Consider the following 15,978-nt stretch of genomic DNA (forward strand, 5'->3'; position numbering starts at 1 on the left):
CGGGGGGGGGGGGGGGGGGGGGAATAAAGATAGAGCAAGCTATTCAGACAGCAGTGATGAATATAATGTATGGAAAGAGGCAGAGAAGAGGGAGAAGGCTAAAGAACAATTTGGAATTTAGAATGAGCTCTTTAGATAACTGAATCCAGTGATCCAATGCACTGGTACATTTAAAATTAATAAATTTTAAACAATTACATTTAATTAAATAATTAGTAATAAATCTATTCACATAAATTTACACAAATTATCTTGCACTTTGCTGTAAAGGTAAGTGATTAAGAGTGTATATGATGCTTTTCTCTCACTATCGCAAGGTTTCAGAGCATCTCAAGCCAATGGCAAAGTAGACTCACGCACCAGTGTAGACTCTGAAAAGTGCCCACATTGTGGAGTGGGCATGGAGGAGTTAGACAAATGCCTTTTCATATAGGTCTGAAAGGCTGCTCGAAGGACACTGGATGGGGAGAGGAACTGCTAAGATCTGCATCAAAAGCAGTATGATGTCATTGTAGTGTTCTTGCATTGAAGGGATGTAAGAACACAGGGAACATGACATTGCCCTAGCAGTGCATATACTCTTTTGTATCTCAATAAGTAACTGGGTTGCTATAAAGGGAGGTTCAGCCTTAGCAGTTTCGGCATTACTTTTCTTGCACCATAGGGTGGAGAAGATACCCACTGGTGCTCGGTGATATACCTGTCATTTTGCATAGTTCTGCCAATAGTTCTTCATGTTGGAAGGGACCTCTAGATGTCTTTTGGTCTAACCCTCCTGCTCAAATCATGCCTACCTTAAATCTGTTTACTCAGGACCTCATCCAGTCAAAATATGAGTATCTCCAAGACGGAGAAACCACAACCTCTCTTGGCAACTTGTTTCAGTTCTCATCAACCTTCAAAGTAAAAATGCTTTCCTTTAGTCTGAATTTTCTGTTTGCAACTTATGCCCGTTGCCCCTGTGTTTCCATTCTGCACTTCTAAGGAGAGTCTGGCTACATACCCCTCCGTTACATGGTTCAAACACCAGTAAGATATTTCCTTAACCTTTTCAGGGACAAATAAATCCAGTTCTTAGCCTCTCCTTGTACATCATGAGCTCCAGCTCCATAATGAGGTGGTGGCCCTCCACTAGACTTGCATCAGTGTGGCAGTATCTTTCTTGTACTCGGGAGCTCCAAACTGGAAATGACTCCACGATCATCAACAGGGAATTTACCCTCAGCTTAATCCTAAACTCTGACAGAATTTTACCATTTTAAAGCAAAAGTACTTGTTTTCATACTGAAGTCAAAAGGCACCTACCTTTAAGCAACTTCAAAACTTGTGAAACTTGCTGCTTTTAACCACGTTTTCAGCCAGTGGAGAATTTGTCCCTCACTTAAAATCCTGAGAAATTACTGGCTCCTTCAGAAGACCCTTCCCAACCTCGAAAAGGATGTTCTCTTTCTCTTCTTCTGTGAAATATTTTCAAAGAATTGCTTGCCTGATTCTCACACGTGGTACAGTAGTAACATCACTGAGATGTTACCACACTCTGCAGTTCACTTTTCCTAAGAAGTATAAAAAAGCAGCATGTTTACTGTCTTGCTCTTTTACCCTTCCCCACATGCATACTATTTTTACTATGCAGAGCTAGAAAGAAAAATATATTTAATAAATTCATATATTATATAAATTGGAATGAAGACTGCTAATTTTAAAAAAGCTTCTTATTTTGCCTCTCAAATAAGAATCCATTTGTTCAGAAAACTGTTAATTGCTTAAATTTTTTGACAATGCTTTTCAATTTAGAAGCAAGATCTTAAATCTCTGCCAAAGGAAAGGTCAAATGCCCAGTCTTTTCTTATGTACTTATGAAGTAGCGTCTCTCTGCATTCACACCACTGAGGTCAGAGACTTTATTTTGTATATATTGTAACATTGCATGTTTTTATTGGGCTTGGAAATATTGTAAAGACAGTGAGTAGTTTTTCATTAGGATTTTCATCTGTGGTAGTAGTGAGGCTGGAGGTGTTTCTAAGCCATTCTTCAACACAATTTTCTATGTTTTCTGAGTGAAAGTGGTTACTATTATATGTTATCTAAAACACAGCTGGTGTACAAGAGGAAAAATACTGTTAGCATGTGTATTGTGTGGATGTTGAAGCAAAATATTAGCAATGCAATCTGCATTAGCACATTGGGAAGAATCAGTTCTCTCTGAATTTGCAGAAACCCCACCGTTTTCCACTCTAATGCGTGTATATGTTTGAATCAGTTCTTGCAACATGACATCAACCAGATAAATACAATGGTACTTGAATCCAGGATAACATTCCTATATTTAATGTACAACTTTTCTGTAACTTTTCTATATTTGCACTCCGTGTAACCCAGCAAGGTCAGGTTTTTACATTACGATGTTTTATAATCACCTTGAGGCTTCTGCATTCTGCCATTTAGATTTACACCATTACAGTCCACAGTCTCCCTTCACCAGTCCACTAATAAAGACCACAGACTGACTCTAGAACAGAGAATTTTGGGTTTCAGTGACAAGTAATATGAAAATATATCACTTAGCCCTCCAGAAAACCAAGGAGAACCCAGAAGAATGATCCTTTTCTTGATTTTAGGACACTTGTAGCAGATGATTAATGATCAAAAAGCAGCTGTGTGGCTTTACACTAGCAGAGTGTCCAGCTCAGAATGGTTTAAATACATTGTTTTATGTGCATTCATAGCATAGGAGCTCGATCAGCAACCCTTTCCATCCACAAATGGAGCTTGCCTACCTGAACACAGAAGCAACAGGTAACCTGAACTTGGGGTTGGAGACCAAAGCCCTGTACTCCTTTCTGTGCTAATAAGCTATCCTCAGGTAGTACACACACGCGCGCACACACACACACACACTGTTCAATAAAAAAAACCCACCCTGATATAAATTCTGTAGCAGCACAGTTCTGCTGGGTACATTTGCAGCTGGAAATTTCCTCAGCCAGAGTCTCTGCCATCTCCATGTTATGTAGTGATGTCACGTTAGTCATACTGGTTAAAAAGAAACTGACAATAAAAGCACTTTACAAGCAGAGAAGTGTAAAATACCTTATTGGATACTGTGGCAAGGAGACTGTTTTAGAAGATCTGTGTGAATCTCCAGTGAGTAAATAAGAGGAGTAAGAAAAACTCTGAGTAAGAAAAAGGATGCAAGTAAAAAGATTTTTGATGAAGAAGAATAAGGGGAATGGAGAAAAGAAGCCTTAAACAACCAAATGCTGAGAAAATGTGCGTTACAGCATCAATCTGAAAGCCAGTGGGGCACAGCACAGCAATTCTGCCATGTTTAAGAGTGTCAGTTTAATACCTGAAAATTAAGCATAATCTGAGCATGAGTCAGTTCAGTACAGCTGCCTCATCCAAGTGCTGCACCTCAGTCCTTAGAGAAAGACTAAGCAGGAGATCGTTCATTTTAAGAGCCATTAAAGAAACACATAGGGAGGAAAGCAGGGTTCAGAAAGTCCAGGCTTATGTGTTGGTTTAGACCCTGAATCCCAGTGCGGGAATGACGTCCCCAGCTTTGCACAGATCGTGCTGACACCAGACCGAGCAGCGTGCGTCAATGGAAGAGCGGTGCGTGCAGCTGCCGGCAGCCACATCACCGACGCACACGACCCGTGCTGGGTATGAGAAGCCATCTTCTGGAAAGGAACTGAGTCTCATTAGGCATCTTTTTCTGCTTTACCCTCATAACTGCACTATGCAGCTTATCAAGAGTTTGCATGGCGAATAAGTATTGGCTGATACAGTATCTAAAGTTCAAACTTGACTGCAGAAGACAGTTCTGTGAAGGGCTGTGGAAAGGCAGGTGTTTCCCTGCAGTCCATGGAGACCTCACGCCAGAGCTGGGAAAAGCGTGAGGAGGAAGGAGCGGCAGAAAGGAGCTGGTATGGACTGGCTGCAGCCCCCCATTCCCCATCCCCTGTGTTGCTCAGGGGCGAGGAGTCAGGGAGACGGGAGTGAAGGGCTGGAGCTGAGCCTGGGAAGAAGGCAGGGGGGTAGGGGGAAGGGGTCTTAGTTTTGTCTTTGTTTCTCATCATCCTACTCTGTTTTTAATTGGCAATAAACTACATTTAGTTTAGGCCTGTGTTGAGTCTCTTTTGCCTGTGACAGTAATTGGTCAGCGCTCACCCTTGTCTTTATCTCAAGCCATGAGCTTTTCCATCTTACCGTCTCCTGTGGGCTGTTGAGGAAGGGGAGTGAGAGAGCAGCTGGGTGGGGGTCTGGCAGCCAGCCAAGGTCAACCCACCAGAGTAATATTAAATTAAACCCATGTTTAGCATGGCTGGGTTTATCACATCTATCTCAGCTGAGCGTCACTCAGAATTTGTTGAAGGGAAGCTTGAGGAAGCTCATTCTTCATTGAACTCTCTCTCATTGCTGCTCTGTCACCTAAAAGATCTGCAGCAGCAACTTTTACCTTTTGGCTAGTTAAGTAAAACCCTGCCCCATGTGCCTTTCCAGCACTGTAAAGAAAACCAGTAAGTGCTTAGTAGAACAGCATTTAGGAGTCTGTCTGTTGAAAAATTCACTGGGGTACTGAAAGCTGCTTTACTGACAGAAGACAGGGTTGTTTAACCTTAGTATGGTGCATAACAGAGTATGTCACATGGCACGTAGACGTGGCACTGCCTGGCAGAAATGCTAGGCATGTATTACCAGGCAGAAGTGTTATGATACTTATCCTGCTTCATCCACACTTTTAGTTTCTTTGCTTTTAAGCTTATTTATGGCAATACAAAGTTAGCTCACCCCTACCTGCAATCAGAACAGGAAACAGTTTCCTGAGTAAAAGTATGTTAATTTAAATAAGCTTTTCATATTTTCCTTTTCTGGCTCAATCTCGTTGCTCACTCACCAACTGAATGAGTCACGAAAACCAGTTAGAATCAAGAGTTAATGTTAAAATGCTTTGGCATTTCCACTTCCACATGTCATACATTTGCAAACGAAATGATATGTTGCCCATCCCTTTTTCTCAAGTTACTTAAAAATCTCTACTCTGTGAGATCAGGTTGCTCATGGGCACTGGTCTGACATGCAAGGAAACAGGCTGTTGGTTGATACAGAGGAAGTAAATTTCAGGGAGTAGCTTGCTTGGATTTTTTTTTTTTATTTTTTTTTTTAGTTTAATTTGCCAGTGATGACAGAGAAATTATTCCTGCTCAGGAAACAATCAGATAATGAGGAAAGGCCTGAGGCTTTTAAACACAGCACCTCTACTTCCCTCAGTGGGATTGGTGGTAATGGCCAGTAAGTTTCTGGCAAGTTGCCTCTTTCAGGAATGCCATTTACTTGCTTTAGAAAGGAATATTTCTGAGTCTGGAGGTGGCTTATTCCATTTTTAAGGTAGTTTTAAATAATTAATAAAGAACCAGTATTTCTATGGGCATCAAGTTCTGTTTCCATCACTGATTCCTGCTACAGACGAAGAACCCACATCTTCCTGACAACAGCATCAGCAGCATCTTGCTGACGTCCCACTGGCAAGCTAAGGAGTGTCTTTGCAAGGCTGGCTGCAAGCAGTCCTGAGCTTGCTCTGTGTGCTATCAAAAATCCCTCTCTGTTGGTATCGCTCTGGGCTAGGGCACTAAATCAAGCCCAGTCAGTCCTGTTAGGACTGTATAGCATCCAGACACAAGCTGTTTCACATCTGAACTGCTTCAGGAAAAGATGTATTAGGACCTGCTCATAATGACTATCTTCAAATATCTGTCTGAGGGAGCTGGAAAAACGGAAAGGGAGGGAAGGGAAGGGAAGGGAAGGGAAGGGAAGGGAAGAGATCACTGATACTGGAAAAAATAAAATCCCTACTTGACGGATGGGGCTTTGAGCAACCTGGTCTAGTGGAAGGTGTCCCTGCCCATGGCAGGGGGGTTGGAACTAGATGATCTTTAAGGTCCCTTCCAACCGAAAGCATTCTGTGATTCTATGATATTTACAGATGTTTACAGATATTTACTATCAGTTTTTAATACTGTTACAGTCAAATGGAGAACAACTTCAAGAATTAATGAAGCAGGACAAGGATCTAAAGGGTTTTTAGAAAAGTATTTAACTCTTCACTGTACCTCACTGTCCTGTATTTGAAGAGCCCTGTACCATGTCACAAAGACCATCTTCCTGCCATCTCACAGCAAGGTTTCTCAAAATACCATCTACACAAAGTCCATTAGGGAACATAAGCAAGAATATTTCTGTGTTGTGCCTGTTTCGAACTTGAAATATGGGGTATTTATGCACCCCAAATAAATATTTTTCCACTGGGCTTCTGCATCTGGCCAATTTGTCGATATGATAAAATCCAAACTCTAAATTTTGTCATTAAACTGAGCAGACAAGTTCAAATTAGATTTCTACAAGGTAATTCTTTATGACTTTGCCATCAAATACTCAAAGATTATAGAAATGCTATAGAACATCTCTAAGGAAAGAAAAAGGTGTGATTTTTGTTTCCTTTGGGAAGCAGGATTAGTTTGTTGTAAAGTTTAAATGTGTGTCAGATCTGAAAACACAGCTGAAACAGTAAAAACTTCATATAATTTAAAGTGTTCTACATTGATGTCATATTAGGCAGCAAGAATATGAATTATGGCAAATGCATTTGTTTTGTTTAAAAAAATAGCGTAAAGCTATGTTAACTACAAAAAAACATTTCCCTGAGCTTCTTTAGTCATGAAACACCTTCCATATAATAATATAATGTCTGGTATACTCTTGAATAGCTCGACAAGTTGCAATTTCAGTCAATTTTGGCTTTTAATACTTGCTGTCATGGAAAGAAGAGCTGTTTCAAATAAAAGACATGAGATGAAAGGAGTGAATCTGGAGCAAGGTTCCTTAGATAAATGACCTTTTTACTTAGGACAGACATGATTATTATTTAATTGGCAAAAAAGGGTAGATTATGAATATTTAATTAACAAGACTCCAGTGCAAACCAGAGGCTGAAACACAGACAGACAGTTCTTAGTCTGTGATTATACTGCTCTTTCTCCTATTAATTAGAAACCTACTCCATGCTCTTTTGTTGTGTTTGTACTGTCTTTTATGCTAATTGTAGTTTTAGCCTTCCTTATGGAATTGTAATTTACATTTTATAACATGGTATGCTTTAGCCATTCATCCTCTTGTAGCTCCCAGCCCATATGTTTTGAATTAGATTAATCTGTAACTGGGTATATTAAGTCTGTTGGAGTGTCTATAGCTGGAGTTATATCCCTGTATGCTTGATTATGTTATCAAGTCTTTCTTGATAAAACTAGTAATTAAGTACAACTTTCTTTAAAAAAGGTGGAAGAAGAAGGGGGATTGATTTGGAAGATGGAGAACCCTTATGCAGGTAACACTTCTTCCTTACCTATTCTGCTATAGTAAACTAGTCTCTGACTCAACATAAGGCTTCGTGCTATTCTGCTATCAACAATAATTAAAACTTCTCTGGAGTTATCTCACTAACCAATAGCAAAAAAAATGGTATTGTTGTGTAGATTCCTCTTACATGTAAACTAGCCAGCCATTTCAACAGTTAAACATGAAAGACAGCACAACAAGGAACATAACTTAGCTCTATCAGTGGCTTCAAAATTTGGCTTCAGTTCAGACCAGATATGTTAAGCTTCAGAAAACTGACATCATGCTCCTTGCTGATTCCTCTACCCAATGCCATCTTTCAAGGTATTAGGCTACTGCTGTTTTCTTCTGTGGTGAATATCTGTCAGCTGCTTGTCCCTTATAATGTTTCAACAGATGCTGAAGCCTTCTGACTGTTTTCCTGGGATTTTTATAAAAAGGTCAGTGCTTAGCACTGTATTGTTCCAGAAGTCTCACATGTAGGATGCAATAATCAATGATCTTTCATTGCTATTTCCTTCAAATCTAAAGTATAAGCATAGATTTTTAACAAACATGGCTGTGGTGATAGGTTATGAATAAGCTCTGCTCATGAAAATAGCTAGAACCTAGGGTTCCTGTGCCTTTAGATATGTGAAGGTAGAAGTAGAGAAAAAAAACCAGAAAACCCAAATGAGGGCCTTGAGGACACTATTTTATGGGCAACCTGTGCTCAAAACATTGAGATAGGCTGCTGAGGAGACCACAGAATTCCACATCAGTTGACTGCAATATTTAATTACTCTAACAGTTACTTAGAAGGGACTTGAAGCCATAAATTTTGCTGGAGAGAGAGAAGAGAATGCATGTCTTGGTAACTGTAATTCACAGGAAGAAAGTCAAAAAAAGCAAAGATACAATGCTTGGTTTTCTAAGCATTAGAAAAAAAACACATAACCCTGTTTGAGGATAGAAAACTGAGGAAAAAGCAAGAAAAAAGAATGTGTCATGGTAAAAAGCTGACACAGACAACAGCAAAAGATATTTGTAAATTCTGAGCCTGCCTGAACTGATTTGGATATTGAAAGCATAGACAGGAGGAGAAAAAGCTAAGGTGGTGCAGCAATACAGGATGACTGAAAAGAAATTCAGTGATTTAATCCAGAACCATTTATTTTAAAAATGAGAATGTTTTTTAATACTGTAATCCAGACAACTATGCCCATGATCTTACTAACATGTCCCTTAATGGAAAACTCTAGGTATGGGCTCAGAATGTCTGAAGGGTTTTGGGAAGAATGAGAAGTAGTTAGTAAAGACCTTTAATTACTGCACTGTGTCCAAAAAGGGGTAAAGGATTACAGCGAGTGACAATTTGTTTAATTGATTTGTTGGGTGAACTACTTGCCTATTTTCTAATTGCTCCTTCTTTTTTCTTCCCTAAGCTCGGTCTTTCTCAGTCATAGTCACACAATAAAGTGTTTGTTCCTCCAGCTGAGAAAAATGTTCCCCTGCTTTTTTGAGGGACCTTCTGAGGCTGAGTGATGCCCCATTCCTGAACTGTGTATGGTCTTTGGCTATAAATTAGTCTTTAGCAAATACACCAAAGGCATAGCCTGCTTGAGATGGCACTCAGCTCTGTTGCTCAAGTACCCAAAGAAGATTTTGAGTGGCAGAGAGGGAAGTTCAGGAGACAGGTGGTAGCAGTCAGCTTGTGCTTGAGGCTGCAGAGGTTGGCCATAAGTCTGCCTGATCTCCAAAAGATTGGCCTGTCATGGAGTGGGACATTTGAAAGTAGGATGAGGGTCAAAATACATACCCTTCATGGCTGCAGCAGCTTTAACAGAACATACTAAGATATAAAACATGGAATAAAAGAGTATTTAACAGCGAAGCATTACCAGAGCAAACCCAGGAAATACTATAAGTAGTATTGCTGTCGTAAGTATTAGTTCATACTGCTTATGTCACCATTTAATTGCTTGTATAATGAATGCAATCTTTACTATTACTATTAACATTATTTTATTACAGTTGTAAGTTTATATTTTAACTGCAATATAATGATTATGTCTTTTATGATTATATTACAGGTCTAAAGCTCTTATAATAAAAAGTGATAGTATTATTAACACAGGTTTACTTGTATCTATGTCAATAATATTTCATACATAGTTATTCTTTCAAACGTTTTTATTAATGGTCTGAAATGCCAGACGGGGGGACTGTGATGGCTAGGATGAAGCCTGAACTGCCAGTGACACAACATGACTCAGAGCAGGCTGAGCCAGAGCGGCATGATAAACACTCAGAGCATTTTTAAACGAAACCAGAGCCAAATTGCAAGGTACAAACTGTAGCTGCCTACAGTTACTTTAAACATTCCCAGCAAAGAGGCCACTAAGGCAAAATTAGTGAATTGTTAGACAGTGAAGCAGTTAAGAAGTCCTCTGGAAAAATAAAAGTTAGAGGGAGACATTGACAACTTACTGCAAACTTGTTCGAACATTTTCCACAGAGACCTGAAAATTTCCGAATGAGAGCCAGACTGTGAAAAGACTAATGTGAAACACAGGCTGCTTTTGCATGAATGAAGGGGCACCAGCATTGGAAAGACAACAAAACATAAGAAAAGGCAGTTTAAAATGTGGAAAGATTTTATTATGTCTCAGAACAAGAGAAACAAAAGCTAGATATATTTCTCTCAGAGCACTTGTTTGAGCATTTGAAAGATATAATAGAAAAATCCAGTCAGTAATGATCTTGTATGCACTTTATCAGCTGCTATTGCACATTTCACAAAGAAGATTCGTCTTCTATGGCAGACGTCAGTTTGAGGTTGTGACAACAGTGTCTGGTTTATTTGCTAGCACTTGGTGTGTGCATCTTTAACAAGAGGCAGCTGGCTGAGGAGAGCCCGCTGGAGATTGTTCTGAGCTGGGAGAGCCTTGGTCTGCTCCAGAGGGATCCTGGAGCTGCTGGGGCTGGGAGAGAGGCAGCAAGGAGCTGGGAGTCGGTGACTCCCGCAGCCTGCACGTTGGTAGAGACCTGTAGGTGCAGCAGGTTTATTCAGAGCTGAAGGTTGCACACTTTCTTCATAAGCCTATACCACTTTCCACTCCTATTCCTCTTTCATCCTCGCTTCAGGACTTTCCTTTGGGGTAGTCAGCTTAAACAAGCATCAGTTTTGCACCTGCCCATATATCACTTAAACTGTGTCTGTTGGAGCCAGTGTCAGCAGCAAGAGTCTCCCACGGTTTCAGCAGTTTTCTGCAAAATGTTAGTAATGTTTGGGAAATGGACAGCATATGTTCCCAGAGCTCCTTCTGAAGACAATGGGACTCTGCGTTGTTCAACTGTAGGAGATCATCCAAGCCCATTTGATTATTGACTCTTTCTTAGTCTTGAATACATCTTGAATATATCTGTGGAAAGCTCAGGGAGGGGTGTGATTCTGTCCAAACTAGCAGAAGGAAACGAATGAAAACAGCCATGGGAGTGAAATCCCACCATAGTCACAATTCAGTCACCTCCTTTCTCATGGTTTGCAGACAACGTGCTTTTACTGTTCTGATTCACCAATTATGAGATATTTCACTTCTGCTTTTCCAGAGTGTTGTGATAGGAAAGGGAAAGATCACTGCTCCTTATGACACTTGAGTTTTGTTCATTACAAATCAGTTCTAGATGAGATAGAAAGCAATACAAGAACTTTTGGAAAGAGGGAATGGCACAGCTCATATTATTTCCTCTTCTGCTTCGTACAGTTTGCTAACTTCATAATGAGGTCTGTTAAGAATTAGACAATACTACCTATATACAGAAGTCTTTATACTATGATGCATGTGATGTTAAATGTTTTTATCTAGAAATAGCAGAAATTTTTTAAAAAATTAATGTTTGAATAGTCTTTGATAACTTAGCCATACAGCTACATCCGCAAAATGTTAAGTAAACAAAACCAGAACCTTGCCTTGTACACAGACTGCAGGCTTTACTAGGGTTAACTTATGACTGAATGCTTAACATGCATTAAGGTCTTTCGTCAAAATACATTCATAACCATAGCACACACATTCAGATTCTGAGTAAGCATACTGCTTTTAATTTTCGTGCTGATAAAGTTCATTTACGAGGAAGAAGGAAAAGGTATAAAATACCTGTTTGGAAGCTTCAATATTCTGATCAAAATATTATATGGTATTCTGTAGATTACCAGAAACAGTGATGCTGTCTTGAATTTGACAGCTATTTTAGCATGTGTGACAAAAGAACAAGTTTTTCCTTCCCCTGAAGAGAGGAAAACACAAAAGAAAAATTAGCAAAATTTGTCAGCCATCCTAGTAGTCTTTGAGAGGTTTTAGGAGAACCTTCTTAATCTCTTCAGTAGATAAATATATGCTATTCTTTTTAAACACTCCCACCTATGAAACATGAAACTCAAAGATTGCATAAAAAAATCAATATTCTACTGTCATGTTGTTTCCCAATGTGGTGAAATTTATTGGCAAAAGTCCTTGATTTCTATTTGAAAGTGTTCCCATATTCATTCAACCTGTATGTAAGGAAGAAAATAATGAATCAAAGCAATAAACTTCTGAAATTTGTACAGAAAGAAAAATATTACTTTCTTCCCCATACCTCATCACGCTTCAAAGATTAATGAAGCAAATGGAGTTGAAAATGATAGTGCGTAATGAGCATCTTTATTTTTCATGTGTTACTTTTTTAGGTACTTGCAGAGGGGAAAAAATGGGAGGGGAGGAAGGGACCGGAATAGGGAACTCCATTTTTCTGAATTTAAAATTCTGCTAGAATAAGAGGAGATGACACAAACTGTGGTGTTTTCCTTTCTCCTCTGAGCCCTTCTGAAATCATGATTTCTAGCTTCTAAGTTTTTTTGTCTCCGTAAGCGTACAGCTCTACAGAGGAATTTTGTTTATCATGCCTGAAAACATGGAACTTCACAGCTGATGAAGTTGTGGCAAATGATATGTCCTTTTAGAAACCTTTAAGGGAAAAGAAAGTTGGTTTTGGTTTGAATCTTACCTGGGACATGGACCCAAACTTTTATTAGTATTAAGAAATGTATCAGTGGCTGAAACAGAAGCTGATGGTGTCTAATAGGTGTAAAAGTTTCTCTCTTTTCTGACAATATTTAAAGAGAAACAAGTGACAAAGTGATGTTGTGCCACAAAGCTAGGACACTAGGAAAAATCTGGATGCAGAATGAAGAAGTGTGATACACCACTCCACAGAACGTAATGCAGTGACAGGGCTCTGCCCAGTAAGAATACAGGCCTTCAGTTTGCAATTAGTAAGAACCTCTTATTTAAAGACTTCTACTCTGTATTTTCCTTAAGTACCTTTTTTTGACATTTGAGAAAATGGTTGGTGTAGAACAGCTCTGTGTAGTATTTTGGTATTTAATATTTGTAGTAATTCTGCAACTTTTAATTGACCTTGGTTTATGCGTGTTACAACTCAGTACAACATTTTTAGAGAGGCATGTATTTTCCCAATTTCTTATTTATTCCTAACTGAATAAGGCAATAGTTTCTCTAAAGATGAGGAAAATAAATGCTCTACTTATGCTGTCTCTTCACAGTTCTAATAGATCTTCATCATTCACTGCCCTAAACAACCCCCCTTTCCAAATCCATTAAAACAACCCCTTCACGCTGCTGCATACCATTCAGTCATTTATTAGGCTGCCCTTATTTGTTCAGCATTATCTCATCTGTTTGTCCTATGGGGTGTCAACTACTTAACTGTAGCCAGTCCAGGTTGTTGATTTCAGCTCTTGAATGTAAAGGCTTAAGATAATTTCTTTTCACAGTGGAACAAGGCTCTGCTGCTTCCAGTATCTGATGCCTATTTCATCTAAGGCAGATGCTTGGAGCCTGTGAGTAATAATTCCTTTTACCTGAATGCATTTAATTTAGCAGTCTTTCACAGTTGTTTAATTCATGCCACCTAGTTAATGAACATTCATACTACCAGTATAGATATATTTTTCCTCTAAAAATCAGTAAAATGAATGTATTAAAAATGGTTCCACCAACCCTAGCTGCTAAGATTCTTCAATGGAATTCAAAAATTAGTTTGGGAGAGAGCACATGTTCAGAAACAATATAAAAAAGACAGTACTTTATAGCAAAACATACCAGCCAGCAATATCTGAAACAAAAGAAGTCTACAGACTAGAGGAACCTCTAAATAGTAGACTAGTATTTCTTCTAATATATACTGCTCAGTCTATGTGTGACAGTCTCACTTACGTTGTCCTCCAACAAAATTTTGAGATTTTGTATCCATAGTGCTTACTAGCCAAACATTGATGTTTGCCATATTTTTTTCCAGCAATACAGCACAGCTCAATTAAAGACTGAATTTACTGAAGTATGGGTTATGCAAACAGCTTTTGGGGAAATATATTTTTTGAGCAGGGATGGGGTTCTCGGGGATCCCAGGGATGGATGTTCTCCCTCAGGGACATCTGTGACACCAGCTCCCCACCTGACAAGCACAGCTTCTGCTGGCAAATACTTGTTGGATTTCAGAAAGAAGGATTTTGCAGTGTCCAGATCTGTATCATCACCATACCCTTCTGTGAGGAATACCTTACTATTACACAGCTAAAATCATTCTTCTGCCAAAGTACAGTAAGGCAAACAAAGAAAAGTTATTCACAACCTCCAGAGCGCTCTGATTTCTGCATCCATCAAAGTAAACATCATAGCTGGAAAGGTCTTACGCTATCGGTGAAGAAAAGGGAGACGAAAACAAAAAGAAGCTACTTACAATGAGATTAGATAGGAGAATTTTTCTCATGCTGTGCAGTTAGCTAGCTGTTGGCTTTTCTACCTTTCACACTTCAGGGATTTCCAATCTGCCCTATGCTCTGCTAGGAAGAGATTCTCTCTAATAAGTAAAACATGTTAGCTTTTTATAGCCGATGTCTGTTCTGCTGCAGCATCCAGACAGATTTAATCTTTCATTATGAAGCTAGTTGTTCTGCCTTGTCTACGAGATGGTTTAGCCATCTTAAGTCAAGATTTTTCAGGTATGACTTCTGTATTTTCTACAAGAGCTGTGGGGCAGGAACAGGCAAGCAAAAGAGGAAGGATGAATCTGGAGCAAGACACATGCCTATGCTCTCACATATTAGCTTATTCAATATCTATTTCTAGGTTAAAAAACGGTCTTGGTAGAAACATCTCACCTTTGTGGTCCACTACCTGCAGCTAGCTGCAGTTAAGATCATCAGTAATCACCTGTCTTGAAATAATGGTTGATTAGAATAGAGTAGAATAGACTATTTCAGTTGGAAGGGACCTGTAATGATCATTTAGGCCAACTGCCTGACCAATTCAGGGCTGACCAAAAGTTGAAGCATGTTATTAAGGGCATTGTCCAAATACTTCTTGAACACCGACGGACTTGGGACATCAACCACCTCTCTAGGAAGCCTGTTCCAGTGTTTGACCACTCTCTCGGTAAATAAATGCTCCTAACACCCAGTCTAACCCCACCCCCCTGGTGCAGCTTTGCACCATTCCCATGCATCCTATCACTGGATCCCAGGGTGAAGAGCTCAGCACCTCCCTCTTCACATCCCCTCCTCAGGAAGCTGTGGAAAGCAATGAGGTCCCCCTTAGCCTCCTTTTCTCCAAACTAGACAAACACAAAGTCCTCAGCGCTCCTCACAGGACATGCCTTCCAGCCCTGTCACCAGCTTTGTTCCCTCCTCTGAATGCATTCAAGGACCTTCACATCCTTCTTAAATGGTGAGGCCCAGAACAAGTACTCAAGGTGAGGCCGCACCAACGCTGAATACAGCGGGATAATCTCCTCTCTTGACCGGCTGGTTCTCCTGTATTTGATGCCCCCAGGGTGGGGTTTGCCCTCCTGGCTGCCAGGGCACACACTGCTGACTTGTACTGAGCCTGCTGTCGACCAGCACCCCCAGATGCCTTTCTGCAGAGCTGCTCTCCAGCCACTCCTCCCCCAATTTATACTTGTGCCCAGTGTTACTCTGTCCTAGGTGCAGAATCCAGCATTTTGTCTTGTTATATTTCATCCTATTCCTCATCTCACAATGCTCCAATCTATCCAGATCCCTCTGCAAGGCTTCTTGTCCCTCAAGAGAGTCAACAGCACCTCCCAGTTTAGTATCATCAGCAAACTTGCTAATGGTGCATTCAATTTCTGCATCCAGATCATTGATAAATGTATTGAACAGGACTGGCCCTAGAATTGAACCCTGAGGAACACTGCTGGTGACCAGTCACCAGCCAGATGCATCCCCGTTCACCACAACCCTTTGAGCTCTGCCCTTCAGCCAGTTCTTCACCCAGCACACTGTGAACCCACTCATCCCACACATCCCACAGTCGGACAACTTGTCCAGAAGGATGCTGTGAGGGACCGTCCTGATTTCAGCTGGGTTAGAGTTAACTGTCTTCCTAGTAGCTGGTACAGTGCTATGTTTTGAGTTCAGTATGCGAAGAATGTTGATAACACTGATGTTTTCAGTTGTTGCTCAGTAGTGTTTAGACTAAAGTCAAGGATTTTTTCAGCTTCTCATGCCCAGCCAGCTTT

The 15,978-nt window shown here is 40.0% G+C and overlaps 1 protein-coding gene across 1 annotated transcript in view; it reads left to right on the plus strand.

Annotated features, from left to right (window-relative positions):
* The window catches only part of ADCY2 (adenylate cyclase 2 (brain)), a 241,679-nt gene that overhangs the window by 2,227 nt on the left and 223,474 nt on the right, over positions 1 to 15,978 (plus strand). The window contains exon 2 of the mRNA XM_010571469.1: positions 3,527 to 3,666. Coding sequence (XP_010569771.1) covers positions 3,527 to 3,666 — 140 coding nt within the window. The remainder of the gene's footprint in view (positions 1 to 3,526; positions 3,667 to 15,978) is intronic.

This window comes from Haliaeetus leucocephalus, unplaced genomic scaffold (assembly GCF_000737465.1).
Source record: "Haliaeetus leucocephalus isolate CR32 unplaced genomic scaffold, Haliaeetus_leucocephalus-4.0 Scaffold328, whole genome shotgun sequence".
In the NCBI taxonomy this organism is placed as follows: Eukaryota; Metazoa; Chordata; class Aves; order Accipitriformes; family Accipitridae; genus Haliaeetus; species Haliaeetus leucocephalus.